Source organism: Zootoca vivipara, chromosome 8, assembly GCF_965207765.1.
Source record: "Zootoca vivipara chromosome 8, rZooViv2.hap1.1, whole genome shotgun sequence".
In the NCBI taxonomy this organism is placed as follows: domain Eukaryota; kingdom Metazoa; phylum Chordata; class Lepidosauria; order Squamata; family Lacertidae; genus Zootoca; species Zootoca vivipara.
Genome location: NC_142591.1, coordinates 27349546 through 27374642, shown reverse-complemented (window position 1 = coordinate 27374642; position 25097 = coordinate 27349546). Strand labels below are relative to the sequence as shown.

Below are 25097 nucleotides of genomic sequence, written 5' to 3'. Positions count from 1 at the left end.
GACCAATATACTGTATCAACAACATTAATTAGCTTCAGGCATATTTGGCTGAGATCCTTATTTTTATAAAATCAATGATCATACAGGAATTGCCCCTCATAACGACTGTCATTTATTTATTTATTTCCTGCCACCAATTCTAGCTAATATGTTTTTGAGGTGGCTTACAAGATTATTTATTTGGAATAGCACAAATTCAAAGCATTGTTAGCTTTTGAAATGTTTTTTTTTTTAAATTTCCTCTTTCAGAATCAGAGATGCTATGGATTTTTATTATTGTCTTTTTTTTTTTGAAATGTTGATCTGATTCACATCTCAGTAAAGTGCACAGTTATTTTTAGGCAAAAGCTGTAACTTTGAGGGCATCATTAACCCTGGTCTCATGTGGCCAAGTCACACATTACCACTGGTAATAATATCCCCCCCCCAAGCTTTTCTCTGTACGCTTCCAAAGATATCTCTGCTTCTCCTACACAGAAACCATAGCTCAGCAGCTGGGAACCTTCAGCCTGTGGGTAACTAGGGCTGGGTGATACCTGGTTTTCAACATGGTGATATATCACCAGCTAAACATAGTGATATGCTAATATACCACAACGTCTGAAAAAAGGATGGAGCTATGTAGACGAATTGACTGGTTTCAGGGTATAATCTTATACTGCAGTGGTTCCCAAACACACACACACACACACACACACACTATATATATATATATATATATATATATATATATATATATATATATATATCAATATATATCTCAATATATATATCAATATATATATCACCAGGTCAAAAATTATGACACCAATATTGTGATATGTACTTGAAACCGGTTTTGGACGATATGTCAATATATTGCCCAGCCTTACAGGTGACGAAGCCAAGCCCACTTGCCCTAAATGCCATATATGATGTCAGGTATGGGGGAGTATGGATGGGCCAAAAGGGGGTTGAAAGCACAGGTGATCAACTGATTGGTGGCACCTGAAAATCCTGGTGCATGTAGCTAAACATGTGCACCAGGACATTTGCAAATTTGCAAATAAAGCTCAACAACTTTTCTGTTCACTTTTTGAAATATGACAATCTTAGTTTAAAAGCAGCACTTTTAAAAGCCAGAACTCGCTTGAACCTCTCAGGTGGGCACCAATGCCATTAGATGAGAACAAGGGAGGCATCTGAGTTCCGGCACCTCTTTTTCTAGAAAAATAGCCCTGGTTTTTAGTAGCGCCTTAGAGACCAACTAAGTTTGTCATTGGTATGAGCTTTCATGTGCATGCGCACTTCTTCAGATACACTGAAACAGAAGTCACCAGACCCTTATATATAGTGAGAGGGTGGGGAGGGGTATTACACAGAAGGGTGGTGGGAATGGGTGATTGGCTGATAGGTGTGGTAAACCTGTTGACGACTGTTAACGACTGCAATTGGTCTTACAGGAAAAAGCAATGGGTGAGATGGCTAAAAATAGCTTTATCATGTATAATGAGATAAGAATCTTTACCACATCTATCAGCCAATCACCCATTCCCACCACCCTTCTGAGTAATACCCCTCACCACCCTCTCACTATATATAAGGGTCTGGTTACTTCTGTTTCTGTGTATCTGAAGAAGTGTGCATGCACACGAAAGCTCATACCAATGACAAACTTACCGGTAGTTGGTCTCTAAGGTGCTAGTGGAAGGAATTTTTTCATTTTGTTTCGACTACGTCAGACCAACACGGCTACCCACCTGTAACTGATTTTTAGGATACTGAGAAGCTGTTGTTAATGACAAGGGGTATTTCTACAAGATAGGAGGAACTGCACTTACAGTATGTGTGAACTGCACACTTATACTGTTCACCAGTCTTGTGGTGTGTCATATTCTGTGCTTTCCTCCCTTTTACTTATTCCAGCCAGACGTGACCTTTTATGGAACAGCCAAAGGGAATGGCTTTCCATGAGCTTTGCCCCCTGCTGATGTCTTTAATGTGACTGTCACTGGGTAATTCAGGGCTGTACTATGGGATGAATTTGGATTCTGGGCACGTCAACTTGTCACATCACATGAAGTATGTCACTAAAGCACAGTCCATGAAGGGTAATGGGAGGCAATGGGAAGGGTTATGTGAGGACGAAAGCCTGCAGGGAAATGGATGGGCACATACACTTAAGCTAAAATTTCCTTTTGAACTCTTCGCCCTGATTCCAGTATAGAATGTGAGCTTTTTTTAACCTGTAGGGTCACTCACATAGGGTTTCATAGTGCCTGGAATGATATTCTTTTTGATACCCATTTTTAGTGAATTAGCTGGCCCTGATTTGTAGCTTTCATGAAAAAGGTATAACCTATCCCTTTGTAAGTCTGTAAACAATAAAAGAAAATGCACAGGCAAGTATTCTGTCCAGTTGTTCAAGTAAAAAGCCAGCCTCCACACAGCCTCTGCATGGACTATATTCTTACATATTCTAGGTCCATATTCTCACGAAAGCCAAAAACTAATTCAATTTGGACAAAAATGAAAGGAAAGCTGGAATGAATTACAGCAAAATGTCATTGCTGCTGTCGTTTTGTTTAATTCACTCTGGAGAGTCTCTCTTTTTAAAAATCCTTCTAAAATATTTAATAGCATATTTGGTCCTCTTTTAAATTCAGAACAGTTGTCTTGAATTGGACACACACACACACACACACACACACCCCTCCCACCATAGAATCCTGGGAACTAGTTTACCCCTCACAGGGCTATAATTCCCAGCACCCTGAACTACGTTTCCCAAGGGATGTCATGTGTTTTAAAATATGGTGTGTGTATAGCCAGATAGGGACTATGCATAGCTATTCTATTGTCTGCCCTGGATAACACAAATACATGCACATGTGCAAGCATATACATACATACATACATACATACATATATATATATATATATATATATATATATATATATATATATATATATATAATTATTAAAGCCATTTAGATTTTTCTAGCACGGATTATACATGCCCCCCCCCATGTATGCAAATGTGTAGATTTGCAACACAGGACAAAGGGCAGTTGCTGAACTACCTTCTACAGCATTCATTTCTCTCTGAGACCTGGAAGTGTGTCTGTTGCATCTTCTGTACCCTTCTGATTAGATTACAGTAGAAAGAGATATGCCCACAGGCTCCCCCCCACCCCTCCCGTTGTTCAAGTGCCTTGTTTTGCCTTTACTTCGCAGGCAACTTTCTATGTCTGTGCAATCACACATCACTAAAACGTTGGACATAAGAGTTAATCAGACTTTCCACCCTAAAATTTGTGCTTCACACACTTACATGGTGGAAAAATCACAAGCAAGCCATTATTTGCATTGTTGTCAAGCAGGATGCAATTGGAAGAGAAATCTCCAGTTCTGCCTTAGTGCATCATTTAACAGATAATGTGATACTAAATGGGAAACCATTTTATGGAAACTCTTGGGAGAAGATGACCATTAGTCATAACAAAAATACAGAATTTGGACCTGCGAGGCTTAACCTTTGTAACCTGGACAGAAATTCAATTGAAATTAGTGGGACTGGAATTGAAATAATAATCCGTCGGGTTGGGCTGCAAAGTTCATACTTCACAAAGCCATGAATGGCTTTGGACAAACTTCTGTGGGTTGGATTCAAAGTCTTCACTCTTTGAACTGCAGGAGTTTCCATTCATGGGAGGATAGTTCTATTCTCTCTTTTTTGGAATTTTTCAATTGGAGTTTTCACAATACAATTAAAAGAACAAACTAATCTGCAGTAAAGAAAGACAGAAACTAAAGAAAGAAGAAAAAGAAACTGCAAAATCATCTCTCACCACTGTATCTTAACTTTCATCCCCTACAGGGGAAGGTGTGCCCTCCCAGCTCTCACCTGGGCACATTCCTCAATTTCGAACAGCCTCTAACCCTGTGGCCTCTCCCCTTCATCGCCTCTCACACGGGGTCCTCAAACTGTCCTTCATGGAAAGATAGTTCTGGTCACTGAATGGGTCCTTCTATGAGTGGGAGTATGGAAGTCCTTTCTGCTCACAGAATGAAGACGTTGGATTAAACCCATTCATGATATTTTCAGTCATTTCCTATTGTTAAATTTTGGAATAATGAAACACTTCTGCCTAATAGTGGACAGAGATTGGGCAGGGGGCAGGGAGGGTGATGAGATGAAGTAAGTGAGTCTTTGGTGTATGTTATAGGGACACGGGGTGGCGCGCCTAGGGCTTGCCAATCAGAAGGTTGGCGGTTCGAATCCCCACGACGGGGAGAGCTCCCGTTGCTCGGTCCCTGCTCCTGCCAACCTAGCAATTCGAAAGCATGTCAAAGTGCAAGTAGATAAATAGGTACCGCTCCAGCGGGAAGGTAAACGGCGTTTCCGTGTGCTGCTCTGGTTCGCCAGAAGCGGCTTTGTCATGCTGGCCACATGACCTGGAAGCTGTATGCTAGCTCCCTCGGCCAATAACGCGAGATGAGTGCCACAATCCCCGAGTTGGTCACGACTGGACCTAATGGTCAGGGGTCCCTTTACCTTTACCTTATGTTTAATTTAATTTACTAGTTTCTGGAAGAGACTTTCCTACGTTGTCAAAATCTTGTGTATTCTGTCTTTGAATTATTTGATGGGATTACATTGGGCGCACAAAAACCTCTGAGTCTGTAGGCATGAGTCCCCAGCACACAGAGCACAAGTCTCATTTGTCGTTGGTGTTTAGTTCCATATGTTGAACGCTTGCGCTTTCATTTGCAGAGCGAGCAAGAATTTTAATAATGTAATGAGGACATGCTGAGAATGTTTGCTTTCCATTAGTGAAGAGAGGCATTTGATTCCTTTCTGAGATGGAGGTAGAAGAGAAAGTAATTAGCTGGAGCTGACATCGCCAGAGTCAGCTAAAATAGCACAGCCAGATGTCTGTGTTCTGCTGGTTTTGCCTCAGACATTTGTGGATAAGCTAGAAGGGGGGAATATAGCATAAAGTAATCTTTTGACACCATGGGTTAGAATGCCTGATCTTCCGGGAACTGCCATGCCAGTTTATTAAATGTATTTTATTTTATTTTTAAATTATCTGCTCCCTAGTGACATAGATCTTTCTGGGAAAAGGTTTGATTTTACCAAAGTTCCTTTAGGCATGCTTTTAAATCCCATAGTTTGGTTTGCAATGCAAATTTGTTTCGTTTTTTTTAAACAATAAAACATAGCTGTCAACTTTCAGATTTGAAAATACAGTAAGGGATCAGCAGCCTCACCCGTCCTGGGGACAGTCTACAGTATATCTAACAATCCAGGATAGCAGCGGGAAATGGCGCTGGAATAAGGGAATTTCCTGCAAAAAATGGAGGGTTGACAGCTATGCAATTAAATAGTCACCCATCCTAGTGATTTGGTCAATGGTCTTTCTGCATCAGTATGCCTGCTAGAAATCTCTTTGGTGAAGATAAACTGCACTGGTGTAATATTTAAGCCTTCTTGTACACTTAGGCCTTCACTTCCACTGAACTAAAATTTGCACAATTCTTTAGGGAAACGGCCCCAAATTAAATTGGCAACCGGTACGGTACATACTTCAGAGGTACCTGCTGTAATTCAGGGATTCTCCCTAGTGAGCTTTATAAGGCCACAGCTTTACTGGGGTTCTGCTCTGGGTAAATCTTAGCTGAATAACACCCATTTTGCCCCAGTAGCTACCCTGTGTGATTCAAGAGCTCCATAACCCAGATTATCCCTTCAAGAGCCGGAGAATGCTGAAGTGACCCAGTGGACTGTATATTGCTTCACTGGTGCCCACATCACCAATAGGGTTGCTTATTATGTTGGGCCAGAACAACGTGTTTAATAAATGCGCTCACACTCAGGTCACCAGCAACAGCTTGTTCAGTGAGGGGAGGGAAAAGCAACATGCCACCATTTCTTTCCTAAAAAGACAGAGTGATCATTGTTCCCAAATTACATAATCCCAAATGTTTATGAAATCAGAATGCCCAAACTGTAGTCCTATTGCTAGTGAAGCAAGCCAACCACTTGGCAGATGATCATGCAAACTGAGGCATGACAAAGCTTCAGTGTTGACCAGATGGCTGCAAAAAGTGTTCCTAAAAGACAAAAATTAAAAATTAAAAAATTAAAAATGTATCACCTATGGAGGCTGGTTTCTTAGGGCAACCAGCCCTACCAGGTGAAATGGCCAGCATTTTTTTCAAAAAAAAGAGGTTATCCCCAATATTTCAAAACTATACTCTTTCCTGTCCCACATATCCTTCCATGAGCCATTTCAATGTAGAGAGAATCCTGGTTAGTTTTCTGTCAATCTCTCATTCTCTGGCCAATCAGCTTTCTGTACCGCACAACCATTCTCAGTCCAAATAACTGATAGGCCAGGAGCACCCACCCATCTGTCTCCAGGCAGAAAAATCAACTTTTTATCTTACCAGAGCAAATTATCACAACTTCCTCGCTGCACTCAATGCAAACTGAAAGAATTGTGCCCTTCATAATCTTATACCGCAGGTACTCCTGTGGACCACCTGAAAATTGCAAATTTTTGCAAAGCTTTTATAATCTAGATAGTTTTGAATCCAGATTATAAAAGACATTGGTTACATTATACAGGAAGGGGATCTCAGTGGTTGTCTGTTTTGCATACAGGCACCCGCAAATTCAATCCCCACCAGTTAAGAACCTCAGGAACTGGGGATGGTAAAGACCCCTCCTGGCACCCTGGGATAGATAGACCAGCGATTTGACTTGGGGCCAAACTTAGGACTCAGCTACATTAGGAAACAAAAAGTGTTTTATATGCGTTATAACGCTGTGACACCAGATGGCGCTGTGGAGTCCCATCTTTTGACGACGTGATTTCGCATAATGAAGTTTGCAACGTATTTTCTGAAAACGCTTTTTTGATGTGTGTAGATCCAGCCTAAGTGCCAATAAGAGACTTCCTTCCAGTGCAAACTACTACGGAAGCTGCAGGGAAGGATTTTTCCTTGTCAGATGGACCTAACAATTACTAGCCTCTCCTCAACTAATGTATGGTTTTTGTTTTAAATGCAAATGACACATTAAAAGCAGACACATTTAACATCAAGTCTAGTTTGTTTCTCAGAATATTGTTGCATGCCACCCCAATCTCAGTGGTACAAAGTTCCAGGCGGTTACCCAGGGTTCATGTTTCCTTTGGAATTAGTTACAGCGGAGATATATTGTTTATTTGCACATATACATAACCTGAGCCTACGATGGAGGGGTTCACAGCATTAACACCCCAAGAGGAACTTTCTTCTCCTATAGCTGCAGCCTTGAATTCAAATGGAAATCAAGCATTGCTGTGACTTTCTGGCTTCCTAGCCTGCTATTTTTCCACTTCTAGTTTCTAGCTCAAATCACCCAACTCTCAACTGTAGTTTTTGCCTTTCTAACTACCAGTGAGTTGAGGGAGCAGGCCCACCTCACATCATAGCTGCCAAGTTTTTGCTTTTCTCGCGAGGAAGCCTATTCAGCATAAGGGAAAATCCCTGTAAAAAAGGGATAACTTGGCAGCTATGCCTCACATCCTTTGTTCCCTCAATGGCCCATTACCTAGGCTATCACCTCACCAGGAATTTGAACCCTTGCTTATAATAACACTTGCTGGATCCAAGGGTAAGAAAGGTCTCGACCTACAGTCTACTCCCCCACCCCAAACTCATGACAGTATAAAACAGTGCCATGTGCTTACAGGGCTGGCTCATTTCAGTCTACTAAGCACTCGCAACTCATTTCAGGGCCACAGCCAGTCTTTCTAAATACATATGCACATTTCTATAAATCTATAGTCCTGAGCTTCTGCTGTGACTCACTCCATGCAGTCGTATGCCACTGGGTGATGTGACCCACCCATCTTGAAATACTGAAATATGTTGCCTAACAATGTACTAGGCAGTTGCACCCCATGCCTGCAAGTTGAGGCAGTATCTAATGACATGGGTCTTTTGCATCTTCCTCCCACTTGTTTTCAAATGCTGTTCTCAGAAGCACCTTCCCTCGAAAACCACATTTGCAGGGTTCATTTGATCCAGAGCTCATAAGAAACCTGGACTGTTTTTAAGGCAAGGGTTGGCGGCTTTTAAGAGAAGTTGGTGAAATTTTGCTGGTTCTTGTACGCAGGTGACTGAAATTCGGTAATGGGCCTTCTCGGCAGTGGAACGCCCTCCCATCAGATGTCAAGGAAATAAACAACTATCTGACTTTTAGAAGACATCTGAAGGCAGCCCTGTTTAGGGAAGTTTTTAATGTTTGATGTTATATTGTGCTTTAAATTCTGTTGGGAGCTGCCCAGAGTGGCTGGGGAAACCCAGCCAGATGGGTGGGGTATTAACAATAACAATAACAATATCTGGGCTTCCAGTTGCCAACCCCTGCTGCTGGGGTTCTCAGCAGCCCTACAGCAGTAAACCAGAACCTTCATGGGAGTTGTGGTGGCAATATTATTATTATTATTATTATTATTATTATTATTATTATTATTATTTGTTTACATTTGGTAGTTGCTTTATACAAAAAAAAAGGTCTCCAAGCGACTCAACAAGATAAAATGCAAATAGGTAAAAATCAATTGAAAACTAGCAAATGTAAAACAATTCCTAAAATGTTCACCCACCAACACAATACGGGCAAGTACTACCCCAACCCACTAAAAGACGAGCACCACAGTGGAGGCTAACTTAACTTAAAAAGATGGGTAGATAAAAACATGTTTGCCTGGTACAGGTGACTCCCCACTTAGGCGGGAGTTGCGTTCTAAGCCTCCGTGCATAAGTGAAATTGCGTAAAGTGGGGAGTACCCTCTGAACACCCTTTAAATGCCCTCTCTGCCATTTTGTCTTCAATCCCTACCAAAAATACTGTGTCCAAAAATATCCACAAATAAAACAAAGCTCTGGAGCTGGCTGGAGGCTATGTGGGAAAGTGGCGGCGGCTGCGCTACCCTGCATAGCAGCTCTTAGGCAGGGAAGTTGAGCAGCATAAATAAAGTCCCCTGACACCTCTGGTCTCTTTGGGGCTTTCACCACCCTCCCTGGGGTGGGTAGGGACACTACCAGAGAGGTCTGTTCATACCATAACGTTTGCTCTTTGCAGTACTTAATTTTAGTTTGCAAGATCTTTATGTATTGATACTTGAATTCTCATAGCAGATGATAAGTTATCATCGCCTCTAACAGGAAGTGGCCTACCCACTCTGGGATTGGGCCATACCCATTGTGATTCCTGAGCAGTGCAGGGCTTAAAGGAGCATTGCCAATGGAAGCCCAGAAGCAATGGAACAAAATCTTCATGTATTTGCGAAGGCTGCTGCTAACAACTGCTGTGCTGAGCCTTCTACCCCCTTGGCCATATGAATAGTTTGGTATGTGCCTTTGGGGCTTGGAAAATGTGTTGCAGGTTTCTATAAATGCAGGATTTCTGCATTTCTGGCTGTATCCCAATCCTAGAGCCCTACGGAGAGGACATATTCTGTTGACAAAGACTTGTTAAGATCACAGATTTACACTGAATAGCTTTGCAGCCAAAGGTACAATTGGAACTTTTACCTATTAAAGGAATGTAGGTCAGCTACATGAATTCTCTCTCTGAAGCCAAACAAACCTAATTTTATATGAATCAAGAAGACACAGTGGGAGATGGTTGTTTTTTAGTAACAAAGGTTCAGAGGCACTAAACAGGCGACCTGGAGGTTTGAGGAAGAAGCTCAGTAGAAAATAAACATGCCTATGGTTGCCAGATCAAAGTACTAAAAATCAGAGAGGTTTGTTCTGTTAGATCAGGGAATATTCTGAAATATCCAATATCCCTTATCTTCTATAGCCATTTCAAACATGCTACCACCAGGGAATATTTTCACCCAGCAAAAAAAAATCCTGGAGCAAGTTATGCAAGGTGTGGCACCATTAAGTCATTCAGAACACTGGCTAGACCTTGAGCAGGTCTCCTGCTCTTTTATCATGAATTGTGTGTGGAACATCTCACTAGCACCCTTCCATAACTAAGGAGAGTCCTCCATGACCCATCTCCTCTTTCAAGAACCCTTGATAAGCTTCTGAGGAACTCTCCAGGAAATAGTTTAGAAACCACTGTTGTGTAGGATTGCAATACTGTCAAATAAGGAACAATTCTTTAAATCAGGGGTGGCCTGTTTTAAATAAAGGGTTATTTGGTAATCTTACTGAGATGATATAGCCCAGGCATCCCCAAACTTCGGCCCTCCAGATGTTTTGGACTACAATTCCCATCTTCCCCCACCGCTGGTCCTGTTAGCTAGGAATCATGGGAGTTGTAGGCCAAAAAATATGGAGAGCTGCAGTTTGGGGATGCCTGATATAGCCCATTGGTGGCGAACCTATGGCACACGTGCCAGAGGCGGCATGCAGAGTCCTCTCTGTGGGAATGCACACCGCCGCCAAAGCAGGGCCGTTGCTGGGTGTTGGCGAAGTAGGCAGTCGCTTCCCCCCCCCCACGCTGCTGTGGGCGGGAAATGCTCCGTAGAGCGTGCGCCTCCCGCAGCAGCATTGGGGGGGGGGAGTTGTGTGCCCACCAACCAGCTGGCACGGAAGGGGGGAGGGGAGCAGGGAAGTGATGGGTCTTTGGGTGAGAGAGAGCGCACATGAAGGGACACGCGCATGACTTGTCCACCACACCTCCTGTTCCGGGCTGTGAGGGAGGAGCAGCGCCCCTGTTCTAGGTGAGGGGCTCCTGAAGGACGTGAGCAGGAGATTCTCTGCAGCCCTCCAGTGAACCTTCTGGAAAAAAAGTGTATTTCCAAGATTTGATGCTCATAACACTACTTTTTTGGGAGTAATACCAGTGCTTTTTTCTGTGGGGACACAGGGGGACACATAACCTTAAACATTTTGTGAATTTAACAGGAGAAGAAAATTCACTGTATTTATTTTCCCCAATTAGAACTGTATTTATTTTCCTTGATGGTGATTTTCTTGAGTTAAAATGAGAGTATCCCTAAACTTTTTTTTTTTAAGAGGAAAAGCACTGAGCTATACCATAAAATTATATATCAATGGAAAGGGTTACATTAACCCTAATGCAGTGTTTCTCAACCAGTGTGCCTCCAGATGTTTTGGGACTACAACTCCCATCATCCCTAGCTAGCAAGACCAGTGGTCAGGAATGATGGGAGTTGTAGTCCCAAAACATCTGGAGGCACACTGGTTGAGAAACACTGCCCTAATGTATGAGTTGTTTTTTTTTTCTGAACTAAAACCTCAGTGTTCAGGTTAAATTGCTGTGTTGACACTTTGCGATAAATAAGTGGGTTTGGGGTTGCAGTCTGGGCACTCGATCTCTAAAAGGTTCGCCACCACTTACATAGCCCATGCTGAACTAGAAGCACTTCATTGCTCTGTTCAGTTTAACCAAGAGGCTTTAGACCTGTTGGATGGGCTCGCTTGCTTCAATTATGCCTCTTTTTGGAGAGGACAGACTCCTCTTACTATCTGTGACCATGAACTGGAGTTAACACTCGTAGTTTTAAGAGATGCAGGCTGCATACAAGCTGGACATTGAAAGCACCCTCCCCCAAAAGAATCCTGGGAACTGTAGTGTGTTAAGTATGCTGTGTATTGCAGCTCTGTGAGGGGTGAACTGCAGTTCCCAGGAATCTTTGCAGGCGGGGGAATGTGCTTTAAATCTACGGTCTGTACAATAAATTCAAAGTATATATTCAGAAACTTTTTCGAAAAACATAGCTATTGTAACGACGGAAATATGGCTAGAGAATTCAATGGATAGGCAGTACACATGCAAGGAAGTGAATCATAACCCCTGAGATAATACCCAGGTTGTTTTCTGTGAGGTAATGCCACCTGTTCACAGAAATCCTAAGATGTAGAACAGCATATTCATCCTTTTAAAGACTGTATTCTATTTATTAGTACCGTAGCAGAGAATAATAACATTTCAGCTACATTGGTAAGTAAGTTGATAGAACTCTGCTGGGTTCAGACTGAACCAGATTTCCCTGTGCATATTTAACGAGTAGGGAATATAGTTAACAAAATTTGAAGATGATACAAAATCAGACACTAATAAAGGATGAGAACCTCTTGCAAAAGGTTTAGCATAGACCAGTGGTTTTTGTTCTTACGACGACATGAGTTCCATAGTAACCCTTTTCAAAGTGGCATCACATTTTCTTGCATGCCAAGAAATAAAGCTGTTTGCACGTGGTGATGGTCAGAAGCCCTGAATTCAGCTCACATCACTTTCTCTGTAAGTGAAACTAAAATGGAATGTCTTCACTGTGTCTTCTGGAAGCCATAACAAAAGCAATGATTGTGCGTGAATGATTACCTCCCCCCCCCAATATATATATATATACATACACACACACACATACACACACACACACACACACACACACACACACACACACACACACACTGTATTTAAATGGATTCAAACCTTTCTGGATTACTATAGGGCCATGAGATGTCCTAACCTCACCTACTCTTTCTCTCCAATGTCTGACAGGGATCGGAAAGAACGTCATTTGCGACAGGACAGCCACACCACTGGATGCCTTTAGGATGACGACGGCTGCGCACTATTACCCCAAGCTCATGAGCATCATGGGCAATGTCCTCCGCTTCCTGCCTGCCTTTGTGAAGATGAAGCAGCTGATCCAAGAGGGCTACGTCGGAGAGCTGCTTGTATGCGAGGTACAAGTCCACAGCGGGAGCCTGCTGGGGAAGAAATACAACTGGAGCTGCGATGACTTGATGGGGGGCGGGGGGCTGCATTCAGTTGGTACCTACATCATTGACCTCTTGACCTTCCTCACTAGCCAGAAGGCTGTGAAAGTGCACGGGCTGCTTAAGACCTTTGTGAAGCAGACGGACTACATCAAGGGAATCCGCCAAATCACGAGCGACGACTTTTGCACGTTTCAGATGGTCCTGGAAGGCGGGGTGTGTTGCACCGTCACCCTCAACTTCAACGTGCCCGGGGAATTTAAGCAAGATATTGTTGTGGTGGGGTCCAGTGGGAGGCTGACTGTAATAGGCACGGATTTGTACGGGCAGAGCAACAGCTCGCCGCAAAAAGAGCTCCTTTTGAAGGATTGCACCCCTGTCAGCAATGCCCTGCTCCCCGAGAAGGCCTTCAGCGACATCCCTTCCCCTTACCTCCGTGGAACTATAAAGATGGTGCAGGCTGTCCGGCAAGCGTTTGAGGATCAAGATGACAGGCGGACCTGGGATGGGCAGCCGCTCACAATGGCTGCGACTTTCGACGACTGTCTCTATGCTTTGTGTGTGGTAGACACCATTAAAAAATCGAACCAGCTGGGTGAATGGCAGAACATTGCGATCATGACTGAGGAGCCAGAGCTCAGCCCTGCTTACTTGATCAGCGAAGCAATGCGCAGGAGCAGAATGTCTCTATACTGCTAGATGTTTTGTTTGGGGGGGGGCACCTCTCAGAAAAAAAGTGGATCATTGCAGTTCTTTCCTAACGGAAAAACACATGCTGTGTGTCTCAGGCCTTGGACAAGGAAGACAATATCGGGAATAAATCCTTGCTATTTAAACCACATTGCCTAGTTGGTGCTGAAATATTAGATGCGTTCGAAATGCTTGCTTTGATAGTTGTTCGAGACTCTGTTAAAGAGAAACTTGCATTAACTGTTTACAAAATAGCATTATAGGAAGGTAGAACAGCATCCATTTACAACCTACATTTGCATAGCTGATGCAGTTGTGTTTACTGTGAATAAAAGGTTTGGGGAGGTCCAGTTTGAGACATTCATCACCAATTAGCAGGCTATAAAGCTGGTGACCTATCAGAAAGCCCTTCCTTGCAGAAAGCAAAACTGGCTGCCTTCTGACATGGACACTTCCTTGCAGCCCCGCTGATATAGCATGCTAATTGATTACTGCATCATTCAGTAACCCATGCACCTTTATCAGTTTCATAGACAGAATAAGAACACTTTGGGTATGACTGTGTTGTATGACCTGGAAAATTTGGCAGCTTGGTTTTCATAGTTAATAATGAAGTTTTATGTTCTGTTTGGACTTTTCCCCCCCTGTCAAGGTAACAGAAACAGAAACATGTATATTTTTTAAAATACATGCAGCTTCAAATTAGCAGCATGTTTCTCCTAGGGTCCTGGAAGGATTCAATACGACGCACAACAATCTGTAGATGTATGTTCTCGGATTGTTGCTAAATTCCAGAGAGACAACCATGTTAGTCTGCCATAGCAAAACTAATATAGAATCATAGAGATGGAGGATCATCTAGTCCAACCCTCTGCAATGCAGGAATATGCAACTGCCCCTTACGGGGAATGAGCCTGCAGCCTTGGTATTACCAGCACCAAGCTCTAACCAACTGAGCTATCCATGTTTAGTACTGTACAAAAGCTTTCACGGACCAGAGCTTACTTCGTTAGATGCACAAAGTAGCCCATCTGACAAGGTGCGTACGGTCTATAAAAACTTGATTGTTTTTTTAAGGTGTCAACGGGACTCTTTTTTCTGACTTGGGGTTTGGTCTTTAGGGCCCACACTAGGACAAGATTTTTAAAAGCATAGGTTTCAACAAAACCTAACATGTTTAGGGAGGAAATTGCACAAAAACAGAGCATGATTCATCCAAAGTCTAGGTGAGATGTAGAGACTGCTACCTGAACAGCTACTAGATAAATTTTTCTTGGCTTGCACATCATCGCTGAGATGACATGGAAGCTTGCACTGAGAAATCCAACTGGGTACTTACTTCTAGAACAGTAAAGGAGTTTACCTTTCCCTTTGGTATCTACTGGACTTTAAATTTATTCAGTCCATTTCATTTCGTTGTAGGTAGTTAATACATTATCTTACTACTTCCTTGCATCATTGAATTCCAGTTTTTTTTTAAAAAAATTGATGCCTTGATGCAGACTCTACTTCTCCCTCCTCCAACACCTGAAGAGGTTGCCTGCATTTGGAGCAGTAGATGGGAGACTAAAAGATGAAATGAAGGAAGAGTGGGTAACAGCATTCCTACTAAAAGTTACCTGTGCTAGCCATCCCTGATTGTGATATACAACAGCAGGATGCACATAGGATGCATGTAATATTTCTGGGCAGAGGAGCAGATTTCTGCTAGATGGCACTGGGGGCATCAGATCACAGAAGGGAGGATAAGTTTAGAAGGGGTGGTAGCAAGTTCCAAGAAATCTGGGAACTGAAACACTGTTCTGTATGATTTGACGATACAGATAATCAAAGGCTCTCCATTTGTGTTGCTGTGTTTCCAGCCACCACCTCTTGAAAAGCACTTGAATGACTAGCATATTAACTGTATCATTTATACTATTTTATAGGATTCTCGTTTTTTTAAAGATTACCCATCAGTCTTATTGGTGTCATTTTGTACCACTGAGGAAAGGTCTGGTAAATTCAATCATCTCTTTGTTTTCCTGTCATTCTCTTATGCTGAATATCGGTCAGGGTGTTGCACTAACAATGTTAAAAAACAAAGAGTAAAATAAGAGTTCCCAGTTCTATAAATCCTCTTGTGTGTAGAATTAGCATGACTAATTGCAACCCTCTACTTAATCTGGATCTTAAATGATGCCTTGTTTTTATTTTTTTTAACCTTAAATCAAAGTGTACATTTATTGCTGTATATATTTATTGTGTTTGACAAAATGTGTGTGTGTGTGTGTGTGTGTATACACAAGAGAGAGAGAGAAAGAGAGAGAGAGAGAGAGAGAGAGAGAGAGAGAGAGAGAGAGAGAGAGAGAGAGAGAGAGGCAAACGCAAACTAGGTATATACAAAATGTCATTGCATGGGCATTTTATGTACAGTAGATATTTTAAAAGTTATTTATCAAACAAAAAGTGTGTGATAAAACAGAGTCTATATTTTATATATCTATACTGTAGATAGCAAAAACAAAACCACATTTAAATTATAGCAAGAGGATATGGGAGTATTTTTTAAAGAAAAGGGAAGGCCTGTGGTGGTTTCTAGCATTTTGACAGCCTGGCTACTTTTAATGGAAAGTTGCGTTTTGTGGCTCTCGGCTGCAGCAAAGTCTGTCCTCCTCCTCCTTGAAAGGATGATATCCGTGTATTACTTTTCCATTGCTTGTGGAATGTAGTTAGTTATAGCCAGCCATGGGCATATATGTGCTGCTTAAAACATGGGTTTCCTGCTGTTCTTACATATTTGCACTGTTGGAATAAAGAGAAGCTAAACAGTGAATAAAGACATAAAAGGAGATGGGATTGCAGCTGTCGGCTGTTCTTCAGTTGTGTTTTCTTCCTGCAGTGAAATAGCTTTTCAGTTTTCTCCTGCCATCTCTTATACCAGTTTGATTTTACAGACTTAAATGAAATATCCAATATTCCTGCTTCTGAAAGTTGTTGGGTTGGTTTTTTTTTGGCGGGGGGAGAGAAGAGAGAAGGGAAGCACAGAGGTAAGAAAAGGGTTTTAACTGGTTTTAACTGGTTGCCCGTCCCAAAGCTTCTGCTGAAAAATGTAAGTCAATCACTAACACCCCCACCCCAATATTATTCACCTGTTCTGTATGGAACAGAGTTGTGTGAGGCTCTGGTGTGGGGTAATGGATGAATCCTAGAGACTACCATTTTGAGGTGGTGATTGATGCTGTAACACTAATACATGACACCCCTCCTCCCCAATTTATTGAGTATGGGAAAGTTTAATCTGGGTCTTGGCAGATGCCTGCAGCATATCATTGCAACCCAATGACCATCATACATATCAGCTTCACAAACTCTCAGCCAGACACTCACCGGTGAGTGGCTTCTTCACATCAGTTACCTCCTCAACATGGAGCAAAACAGCTGTGCCATCAGAGAGGTTTACTGAGCTAAAGCTTGAGCTCGTATAACAAGAGAACATTGATTGTGTTTTGACTTAGCCCAGGACCCAATTGAGCTTTCCATTCCTTGATTTGGAACTAATTTTGCCAGGCATTTGCCTTCTTTTAAAGAGTTGCCACTTTTTTCTAGCACATTCCAGGATTCTCTGATTGTAGGCTAAATTCGGCAGGCACAGAAGACTCCCAGAAACATCATCGTTACCCAGAAAAGAGGATTTGTGTGTGTGTATGGGGGGATTAGTTCAGCTTGCATTTTAACACCAACCTACCTAATTCATTTCCATGAATACGTGAATCAAAACAAAACTTTCTTTCAAAATCCACACTTCTCCAACCAAAACAGTGTACAGAAATAACACACATTAGGGGGAGGTATGCACAAAGATATGTTTATTAGTGAAAAGAAACAACATCCCCCAAATATTTGATGTTTTATGATAAGGAAGGTGATGAGGAAATGTGCTGGAAAGTGGGGGAATAATGCTTGCTTGATCCATTGTCTAACCTCCCCACAAACAAATTGGGATAAACACTCACTATAAACAGGTTGTCTGGAAATGCTCAAAACCTTTACCCATTTCTTAGGGTGAGGTATGGTGGTTGCGAGGCATACAAATTCTGTAGGCCCAATATGAGGATACAGGGGGGGGGGGCAGGTTGGTGGAAGAGATTGGCTTTCCTAAGGGAAGGGGTTTGGGAGCCTCTCTACTTGGCCAGGGGTTACAGGTGCTCTAAATACAGTTGATTGCCCTCTATCAGCTTTCCAAACTGAGCTTCTCTTGCCAACAAAGGGGGGGGTGGGCTCAAGCTGGAGAAAGCAGACACACTTGCACATGCTTCCACAACACTTTTTTTCCTGCAATGGCCAGTATGATATTTATAGCCAATCTTTCTGTGCTAATTCAAAGGCTCCTTTAATATTTGAGGCAAGAGCTCATTAACTCTCAATGGAACCCTGGGGTAACATAATGAAAACAAGTGCTGGGGATGCAGCTGTATGTATAGGATGTAATCGCAGTACGGCATCAGCGGTGAAGCCAGCAAACATGGACACAACAGAAATGCTAAAAACAATGACAGATGAAATGGAATAAGGTTATCAAAGTGCAAAGGTGTGTGTATAAGGGTCTTTCTTTGTTTTGATAAAGATATATGGACAGTTACTGGTGGGATTACCAACAAACCAGGAAAGAAAATTGCCTGCTCATGTGTCTTTAACACCAACACAACAGGCAAAAAGCAGGGGTTTTTTTCCACAGTGTGGAGCTAAACTGCCAGCTGCTGGTGTAAAGCTGTTAATCAGAGGGAGAGGAAGTAGACTTTCTCCAGTTTGCCTCTGTTCAGCTTCAGCTGATAAACAAATGCCTCCCTCCCCACCTCCAGCTACTAACTGCAATTCTGCAATCACCAAGGCCATCAGATGGAGAGAAAACAGCACTTTGCCGTACTAGAGAAGGAGTGTGATTTCAAACCCCCATAAAGTCAATCCAGCTGGTATGAGAAATTCCAAAAAAAGAAAAGAAAAAGAAGGGAGCTCTGCGTCTTTCAGTAGCATGGAACATGTTGGAGCAACAACACGTAAGCAAATTAAATCTGCTACTGTTCTTGTTGATCAGGTTTAATCTTAATATTATTGAAATGTATGTTGTAAGCTGCCTTGGATGTGTGTGAAGATGCAGAAAGCAATTGCAATAAGGCGCAGCTGAGCATTTTGTTGAAATGTGGTGACCAGAGTTACTGCAGGAGACTCAAACTAACCTTCCTGCCCAATTTTATGGTTGGGTTTCTACTTGGTTGACTTTTTAAAAAAGTAAATAAATGTCCAGGGTCTACCTTTAATGGCAGTTTCTGGTTGTTTTGTGCTCTTGGGAATTGTTTCTTCCTCTGCTAACATCAGTGTGAGAACAGGGCTCAATTGTGCACGCCAATTAAAGGTGTACAAGAGCCTTCTCTCCTTTTCCCATCTAGCCACCTTAATCAGCACCTTCAGTTGCCAACTTTGGGGCAAGGCTTATGTCCCCCTCAGAGTAGCTTACAAAAAATTAAACTAGTGAATGGCTTGTTTTCCAGCACAGAGGCAAGGTGATTAGGAAAGTTTCAGCTGCTTAATTTCTGCAAGTTGGGCTGCTGCTATTGGCATGGTGGAAAAATGCATTTGAAATGGAGTATTCCAATGAATTATTTTTCCACCTTTGTCAAAAGTAGCCTACAAGATTCTCATTGGCAACCTGGGACATCCAAAAAGTATTCTAGTTCACTGGAAAATGCTACCGTTTGGAGCAGGCATCCCCAAACTGCGGCCCTCCAGATGTTTTGGCCTACAACTCCCATGATCCCTAGCTAACAGGACCAGTGGTTGGGGAAGATGGGAATTGTAGTCCAAAACATCTGGAGGGCTGAAGTTTGGGGATGCCTGGTTTGGAGGAATGAGTCTTGGAAAGACACAAAGAGTTCCACATAATGAAAACCAAGTCTATGATTTATAATGATTCTATCCTCACATGCAAAAGGATCCCAGGCTCAGTTTCTGCCATCCCACAATATAGCTTTGGGATACTCGCTGCCTTTTAGTGTCCTGAGCTACATGGGTCAATTGTCCGACTGCAGATAACTATAGGGGATGCAAAACTCTTCTGTAAACCTTAAAAGCCAGTGACATTTTCTAGGACCCAGCTGGCAGGGAGAGAGACCCGTGTGCCAGTGAAAGTGGGGGGGGGGATCCTTTTTTCTGCTGATGTGTTTTGGTCTTCCTGCTTTGGGCATAGAAAGTAATCTGGTAAGTGGAAATAACTGGGCTAGGAAAGGCAGAAAGTAAGAGGAGTCTGCAGCTACAACTCTGTGAGGTAGATTTAGGCCCAGAGATCATGAGTGGCTCAAAGTCAAGCAGTGAACTTCCTGGCTGAGCAATGATTTAAATCCTTATTTCCCAAGTCCTAGTCCGACACTTAACGACCATGCAGTGTCATACCCTACAACATTCCTCAGATGAAAATGGGGACATTTATCACGCCCCCACAACTGACCTTCTGCCCAATTTTGTCCCCTCAGATCATTTCCACCACACCAATTTGACACAGCACACACACCCTCCACTGTCCTGAAAATAGTAATTACCCCAGATTTTATTTACTGTAATTCTTTTGTAGATTTACAAAAAGAAACACACACCAATAAATGAATTTTAGAAAGGTTCCAGATTAGATGCAGATGCACAAAGTATATATTGCGCTCTGCTCCTCTTCCCCTTATCACCTAGGGTGGCCCTGCTCTCTGCCAGCACCTCAGGGCTGGTGCGTCACGCAAGGTTGGGCCTTGCCAACGACAGCCTTTCCTCCTTACCCTCCTCTCCAGCAGCCGCTACGAGCTGCTCAGGGGAGGAGCCCAGCAGTGGCAGCCATGTAGAGGCAACAGGATGCTTTCTGCCACCATCGCTTGGGAAAAGCGCTGGCTCACCCTCTTCCCTGAGCTTGGTGGGGAAAATAAGGACATTCTGAGATCTGATCAGAAACCAGGATGGCTTTTTGCAATTCCAGACCTGTCCCTGGAAAATAGGGAAACTTGGAGGGTATGCAATACCCACTGGCTCTTCAGACTTTGAACGTCCAGAATTGTACTGTAAATACACCTGAAATGGGCAACTAGTTTAAGCATCACTGTAGCTGAACTCAGTAAACCATGCATCATCTTCCCCTATGCCCTGCCAATTAATTTTCACATGCAGGTAGAAAATGTTACATCCCCGCTAGCAAATCTCGCCAGTGTGTTACAGTGGTTAGAGTGCTGGAAAAGGATCTGGGTGGTCTCAGGCAGGAAGCTCACTGGGTCAGCCACAGTCTCTCTGCCTGACATTCTGCACAAGGGCAGTTCCAAGGTTCCTTGGGAAGGGGGGAATGAGTATTAAACTAATTTAAGGTTGTAATAAGGGACCCAGGTGGCGCTAAGGGACCCAGGTGGCGCTGTGGGTAAATCACTGAGCCTAGGGCTTGCTGATCAGAAGGTCGGCGGTTCGAATCCCTGTGACGGGGTGAGCTCCCGTTGCTTGGTCCCAGCTCCTGCCAACCTAGCAGTTCGAAAGCACGTCAAAATGCAAGTAGATAAATAGGAACCGCTACAGCGGGAAGGTAAACGGCGTTTCCATGTGCTGCTCTGGTTTGCCAGAAGCGGCTTTGTCATGCTGGCCACATGACCTGGAAGCTATACGCTGGCTCCCTCGGCCAATAATGCGAGATGAGCGCGCAACCCCAGAGTCAGTCACGACTGGACCTAATGGTCAGGGGTCCCTTTACCTTTACCTTTAAGGTTGTAATGCCTAGACGATTACAGCTCAGTGTACACATCTTACTTTTGGAACTAAAACTCATGATATCCTTTATAGTTTAAACCTTGGCTTAACTATCTTAACGCTTTTATCTACAGTGGCACAGACCTATTAGTACTGTATGTTTTCTTCATATGCTGTACAACACTAAAAACAGCTCCCATGCTGCCTGCATATAAGTTAATGTTTTAGTTATACTGTATTCTAGGAAATGGAGGAGTTGTTTTTGTTTTTTTGTTTTTTTAATTGTTTATTGAATTGCTCTGGATGTGAACAACAGCAATTGAGACTCTGGAACTGCAAAAACACCCTCAGTCTACACAGGAAGAGGCGGCTTCATCTTGGAGAAAGTTGCCAGAGGGGCTGTGTGGAACCAGGCCCAATTACCTAATTAGGAGCTAATTAGGAGGAGAACACTAGCCAGAAATGAAAGCAAATCTGAAGGGATTGTGTGTGATGAAGTTAACCTTGCTTCACCCTTTTACTTTACACACACACACACACACAAACCACACATACTTGCTCTTAGTACAGAAATGAATAAAGATCTGGCCACAACAGAAGCATATAGTAAAGTATGTGGCTATTAAATTATAATATTATCTGAGTAGACAGGGTTTGGAAGATAATGGCAGCTAATATATATATTGCACTGGGGTGGCAAACCTAAATCATAGCTGCCATTATCTTCGTGTGTGTGTGTGTGTGTGTGTGTGTGTGTGTGTGTGTGTTCTGAGCTTTTAACAAGCTGCATAATAGGCAGTTTTTCCCTACATGCATTGCTGGACAAAGCCATTTATTCTACCCATTATGCAGTTGTTGAAAGCTTGGGGCCTTTTCTCAAGGGGATGGGGAAATGTGGCAATACTTCTTACAGCCCAGTCCATACCCATGTTCACTGAGAAATGAGTCCTATTGATTCCAATATGATTTAGCTGCAGGTATGCATGTTTTAAGGTTGGGCTTTAGCTGCAGATTACAGAGTGTCCGTTGGGACTGAATTTCATCCACCTTTATGTTCTCTCTCTTGTCTGCAATATCTTTCTGTACCTTTTAATAACTTTCTGGATGGGTTGTCATGTTATTCTGCCACTAAGGCAGAATAATGCCTCTCTGTCAGGAACTTCTAAACTAAAAATATGAGGGTTAATTTGAGTTGTACTTGCATTTATTGATTATTCCTCTCCCAAACCAAGTTCGAAAATGAGGATAGCACCTTGTCTCCCTCTTCCCTACCCCCAGTGGGTTGTGAAATCCCCCCCCCAAATCCCTCCTCAACCTATTGATGTGCATAGGCACGCATAAGGGATGCGGGTGGCACTGTGGTCTAAACCACTGAGCCTAGGGCTTGCTGATCAGAAGGTCGGCGGGACGGGGTGAGCTCCTGTTGCTCATTCCCTGCTCCTGCCAACCTAGCAGTTTGAAAGCACGTCAAAGTGCAAGTAGATAAATAGGTACCACTCCGGCGAAAAGGTAAACGGCATTTCCGTGCGCTGCTCTGGTGTCGCCAGAAGCAGCTTAGTCATGCTGGCCACATGACCCGGAAGCTGTACGCTGGCTCCCTTAGTAAAGCGAGATGAGCGCTGCAACCCCCGAGTCGTTCACGACTGAACCTAACGGTCAGGGGTCCCTTTACCTTTTAGGCATGCCTAAGCAGCCTATTTTCTGCCTGCTTATTTAACTTATATGCAGAATTCATCATGTGAAAAGCTGGACTAGATGAATCCCAAGCCGGAATTAAGATTGCTGGAAGAAATATCAACAGCCTCAGATATGCAGATGACACAACCTTGATGGCAGAAAGTGAGGAGGAATTAAAGAACCTTTTAATGAGGGTGAAAGAGAAGAGCGCAAAATATGGTCTGAAGCTCAACATCAAAAAAACCAAGATCATGGCCACTGGTCCCATCACCTCCTGGCAAATAGAAGGGGAAGAAATGGAGGCAGTGAGAAATTTTACTTTCTTGGGCTCCTTGATCACTGCAGATGGTGACAGCAGTCCCGAAATTAAAAGACGCCTGCTTCTTGGGAGAAAAGCAATGACAAACCTAGACAGCATCTTAAAAAGCAGAGACATCACCTTGCCGACAAAGGTCCATATAGTTAAAGCTATGGTTTTCCCAGTACAGTAGTGATGTATGGAAGTGAGAGCTGGACCATAAAGAAGGCTGATCGCCGAAGAATTGATGCTTTTGAATTATGGTGCTGGAGGAGACTCTTGAGAGTCCCATGGACTGCAAGAAGATCAAACCTATCCATTCTGAAGGAAATCAGCCCTGAGTGCTCCCTGGAAGGACAGGTCGTGAAGCTGAGGCTCCAATACTTTGGCCACCTCATGAGAAGAGAAGACTCCCTGGAAAAGACCCTGATGCTGGGAAAGATTGAGGGCACTAGGAGAAGGGGACGACAGAGGATGAGATGGTTGGGCAGTGTTCTTGAAGCTATGAACATGAGTTTGACCAAACTGCGGGAGGCAATGGAAGACGGGAGTGCCTGGCGTGCAATGGTCCATGGGGTCACGAAGAGTCGGACGCAACTAAACGACTAAACAACAAACAACAAAGCAGCTCTTTGGGTGCCAGCCTATGAATCTTGTGACACCAATAAAACTTGTTTCTTACAGCCGGAGGAGTCCATAATGTGTTGAGCAACAGCTGCCACCTAAACATATTCTGTTCATTGTAGACTTAAGAAAAGCTGATCCAAGTCTGCCACCTATTGTCTCTTTCAAGCAAAAGCCTCATAAACTGCAAAATGAACAGAACAACCCCAGCTCTTTTCGTAACAAAAAAGAATGTAGCAGGTTTGTTTTAAAAATAACGTAAAATGAAGACTGACAGGATTATTTTTTGAAACGTAATTAATACATTTAAGAATAGCCAATCACTGGGCCTCTTATTTACAGGGCAATACTATTCATGATTGCTAAGAAGGAAAGGAAAACCTATTGGGCTTATTTCCCAGGAAAGTGGTATAGAACTGCAGCTTTAGGCATCTAAATAAGGCCCCCACCACGTGTGATTGGCACTGCTGTCTTGGTATCCAAACTCCGGACATGGATTATAAAACATCAAGCAGCCTCCCCAAAACAGCATCTAGACCAGACTAGATGGGCATTTCATATACAGTGAGAGCTGTAGCCAACCCCAGGAAAGTTTGTTTAGGGCTGTGCTGCAGTTGGTTAAATTTCAGCAGCAGTGTAGCTTGTAACAGAACTGAGCATAGCTGCCAAGTTCTCCCTTTTTTAAAGGGAAATTCCCTTATGCTGAATAGGCTTCCTCGCGAGAAAAGGGAAAACTTGGCAGCTATGGAACTGAGATCCACTTGGTAAGCTGTCAGTGTACAGTTTGGGTTGCCACTTTTGCTCCTTGTGTTGCTGGACCAGTGGTATTAGCAAAATCGGGTGGGTAGTGTTTTGGGTAGGGCAAGCGATCCGAAACCCTAATTTGCTGTCTAGAACACAGTTAAAAAGTGGCCCACTTTTTACTCCTTGGGAGTAAATACGATTGCACTAGGTAGGATTTATTCATAAATAAGCAGGTTTAAACTTACATCGTGGAAATAGTAGGCCAGTAAAAGGATTAGTCAAACCGATATCCTGCAAAGTTTTCACCTTTATTCTAGCCTTCCCCAACCTGGTGCCCTCCAGACAAGTTGAAGGCTCCTAGGTCGGATGAGGCTGTTTCAGTCCGATGCGTTTCCAGTGCAACAAAATCCCAAAAGCAACATTACGCACGCCAAGTTGGGAATACGCGCGCGCGCGCCCACTTGCGCAGCGCTCGCGCCTCGGGGTTGGGAAAGGCAAGCGAATCTAGGGCCTCCGAGGCCGCCGCCGCCGCGGCTTCTTCCTCCTCCCCTTCCCCACCCCTTGGCTGGGCGGG

At 43.2% G+C, this 25097-nt stretch overlaps 2 protein-coding genes and 1 long non-coding RNA gene across 4 annotated transcripts in view; 2 read left to right on the top strand and 1 right to left on the bottom strand.

Annotated features, from left to right (window-relative positions):
- GFOD1 (Gfo/Idh/MocA-like oxidoreductase domain containing 1) overlaps positions 1-16278 on the top strand; it is a 71763-nt gene extending 55485 nt beyond the window's left edge. For both annotated transcript variants that reach the window (XM_088675181.1, XM_035126289.3), the window contains exon 2: positions 12530-16278. In XM_088675181.1, the coding sequence (XP_088531307.1) occupies positions 12586-13449 (864 nt within the window). In that variant the 5' untranslated portion in view covers positions 12530-12585 and the 3' untranslated portion in view covers positions 13450-16278. The remainder of the gene's footprint in view (positions 1-12529) is intronic.
- LOC148684778 (uncharacterized) lies at positions 13453-24884 on the bottom strand. Its single transcript, XR_015951382.1, has 2 exons — positions 24769-24884; positions 13453-13656 (listed from the first exon to the last, which is right to left on the bottom strand). It is a non-coding gene; the product is annotated as an uncharacterized LOC148684778 (long non-coding RNA).
- The window catches only part of TBC1D7 (TBC1 domain family member 7), a 30182-nt gene continuing 22774 nt past the window's right edge, over positions 17690-25097 (top strand). The window contains exon 1 of the mRNA XM_088675202.1: positions 17690-18476. Coding sequence (XP_088531328.1) covers positions 18395-18476 — 82 coding nt within the window. The 5' untranslated portion in view covers positions 17690-18394. The remainder of the gene's footprint in view (positions 18477-25097) is intronic.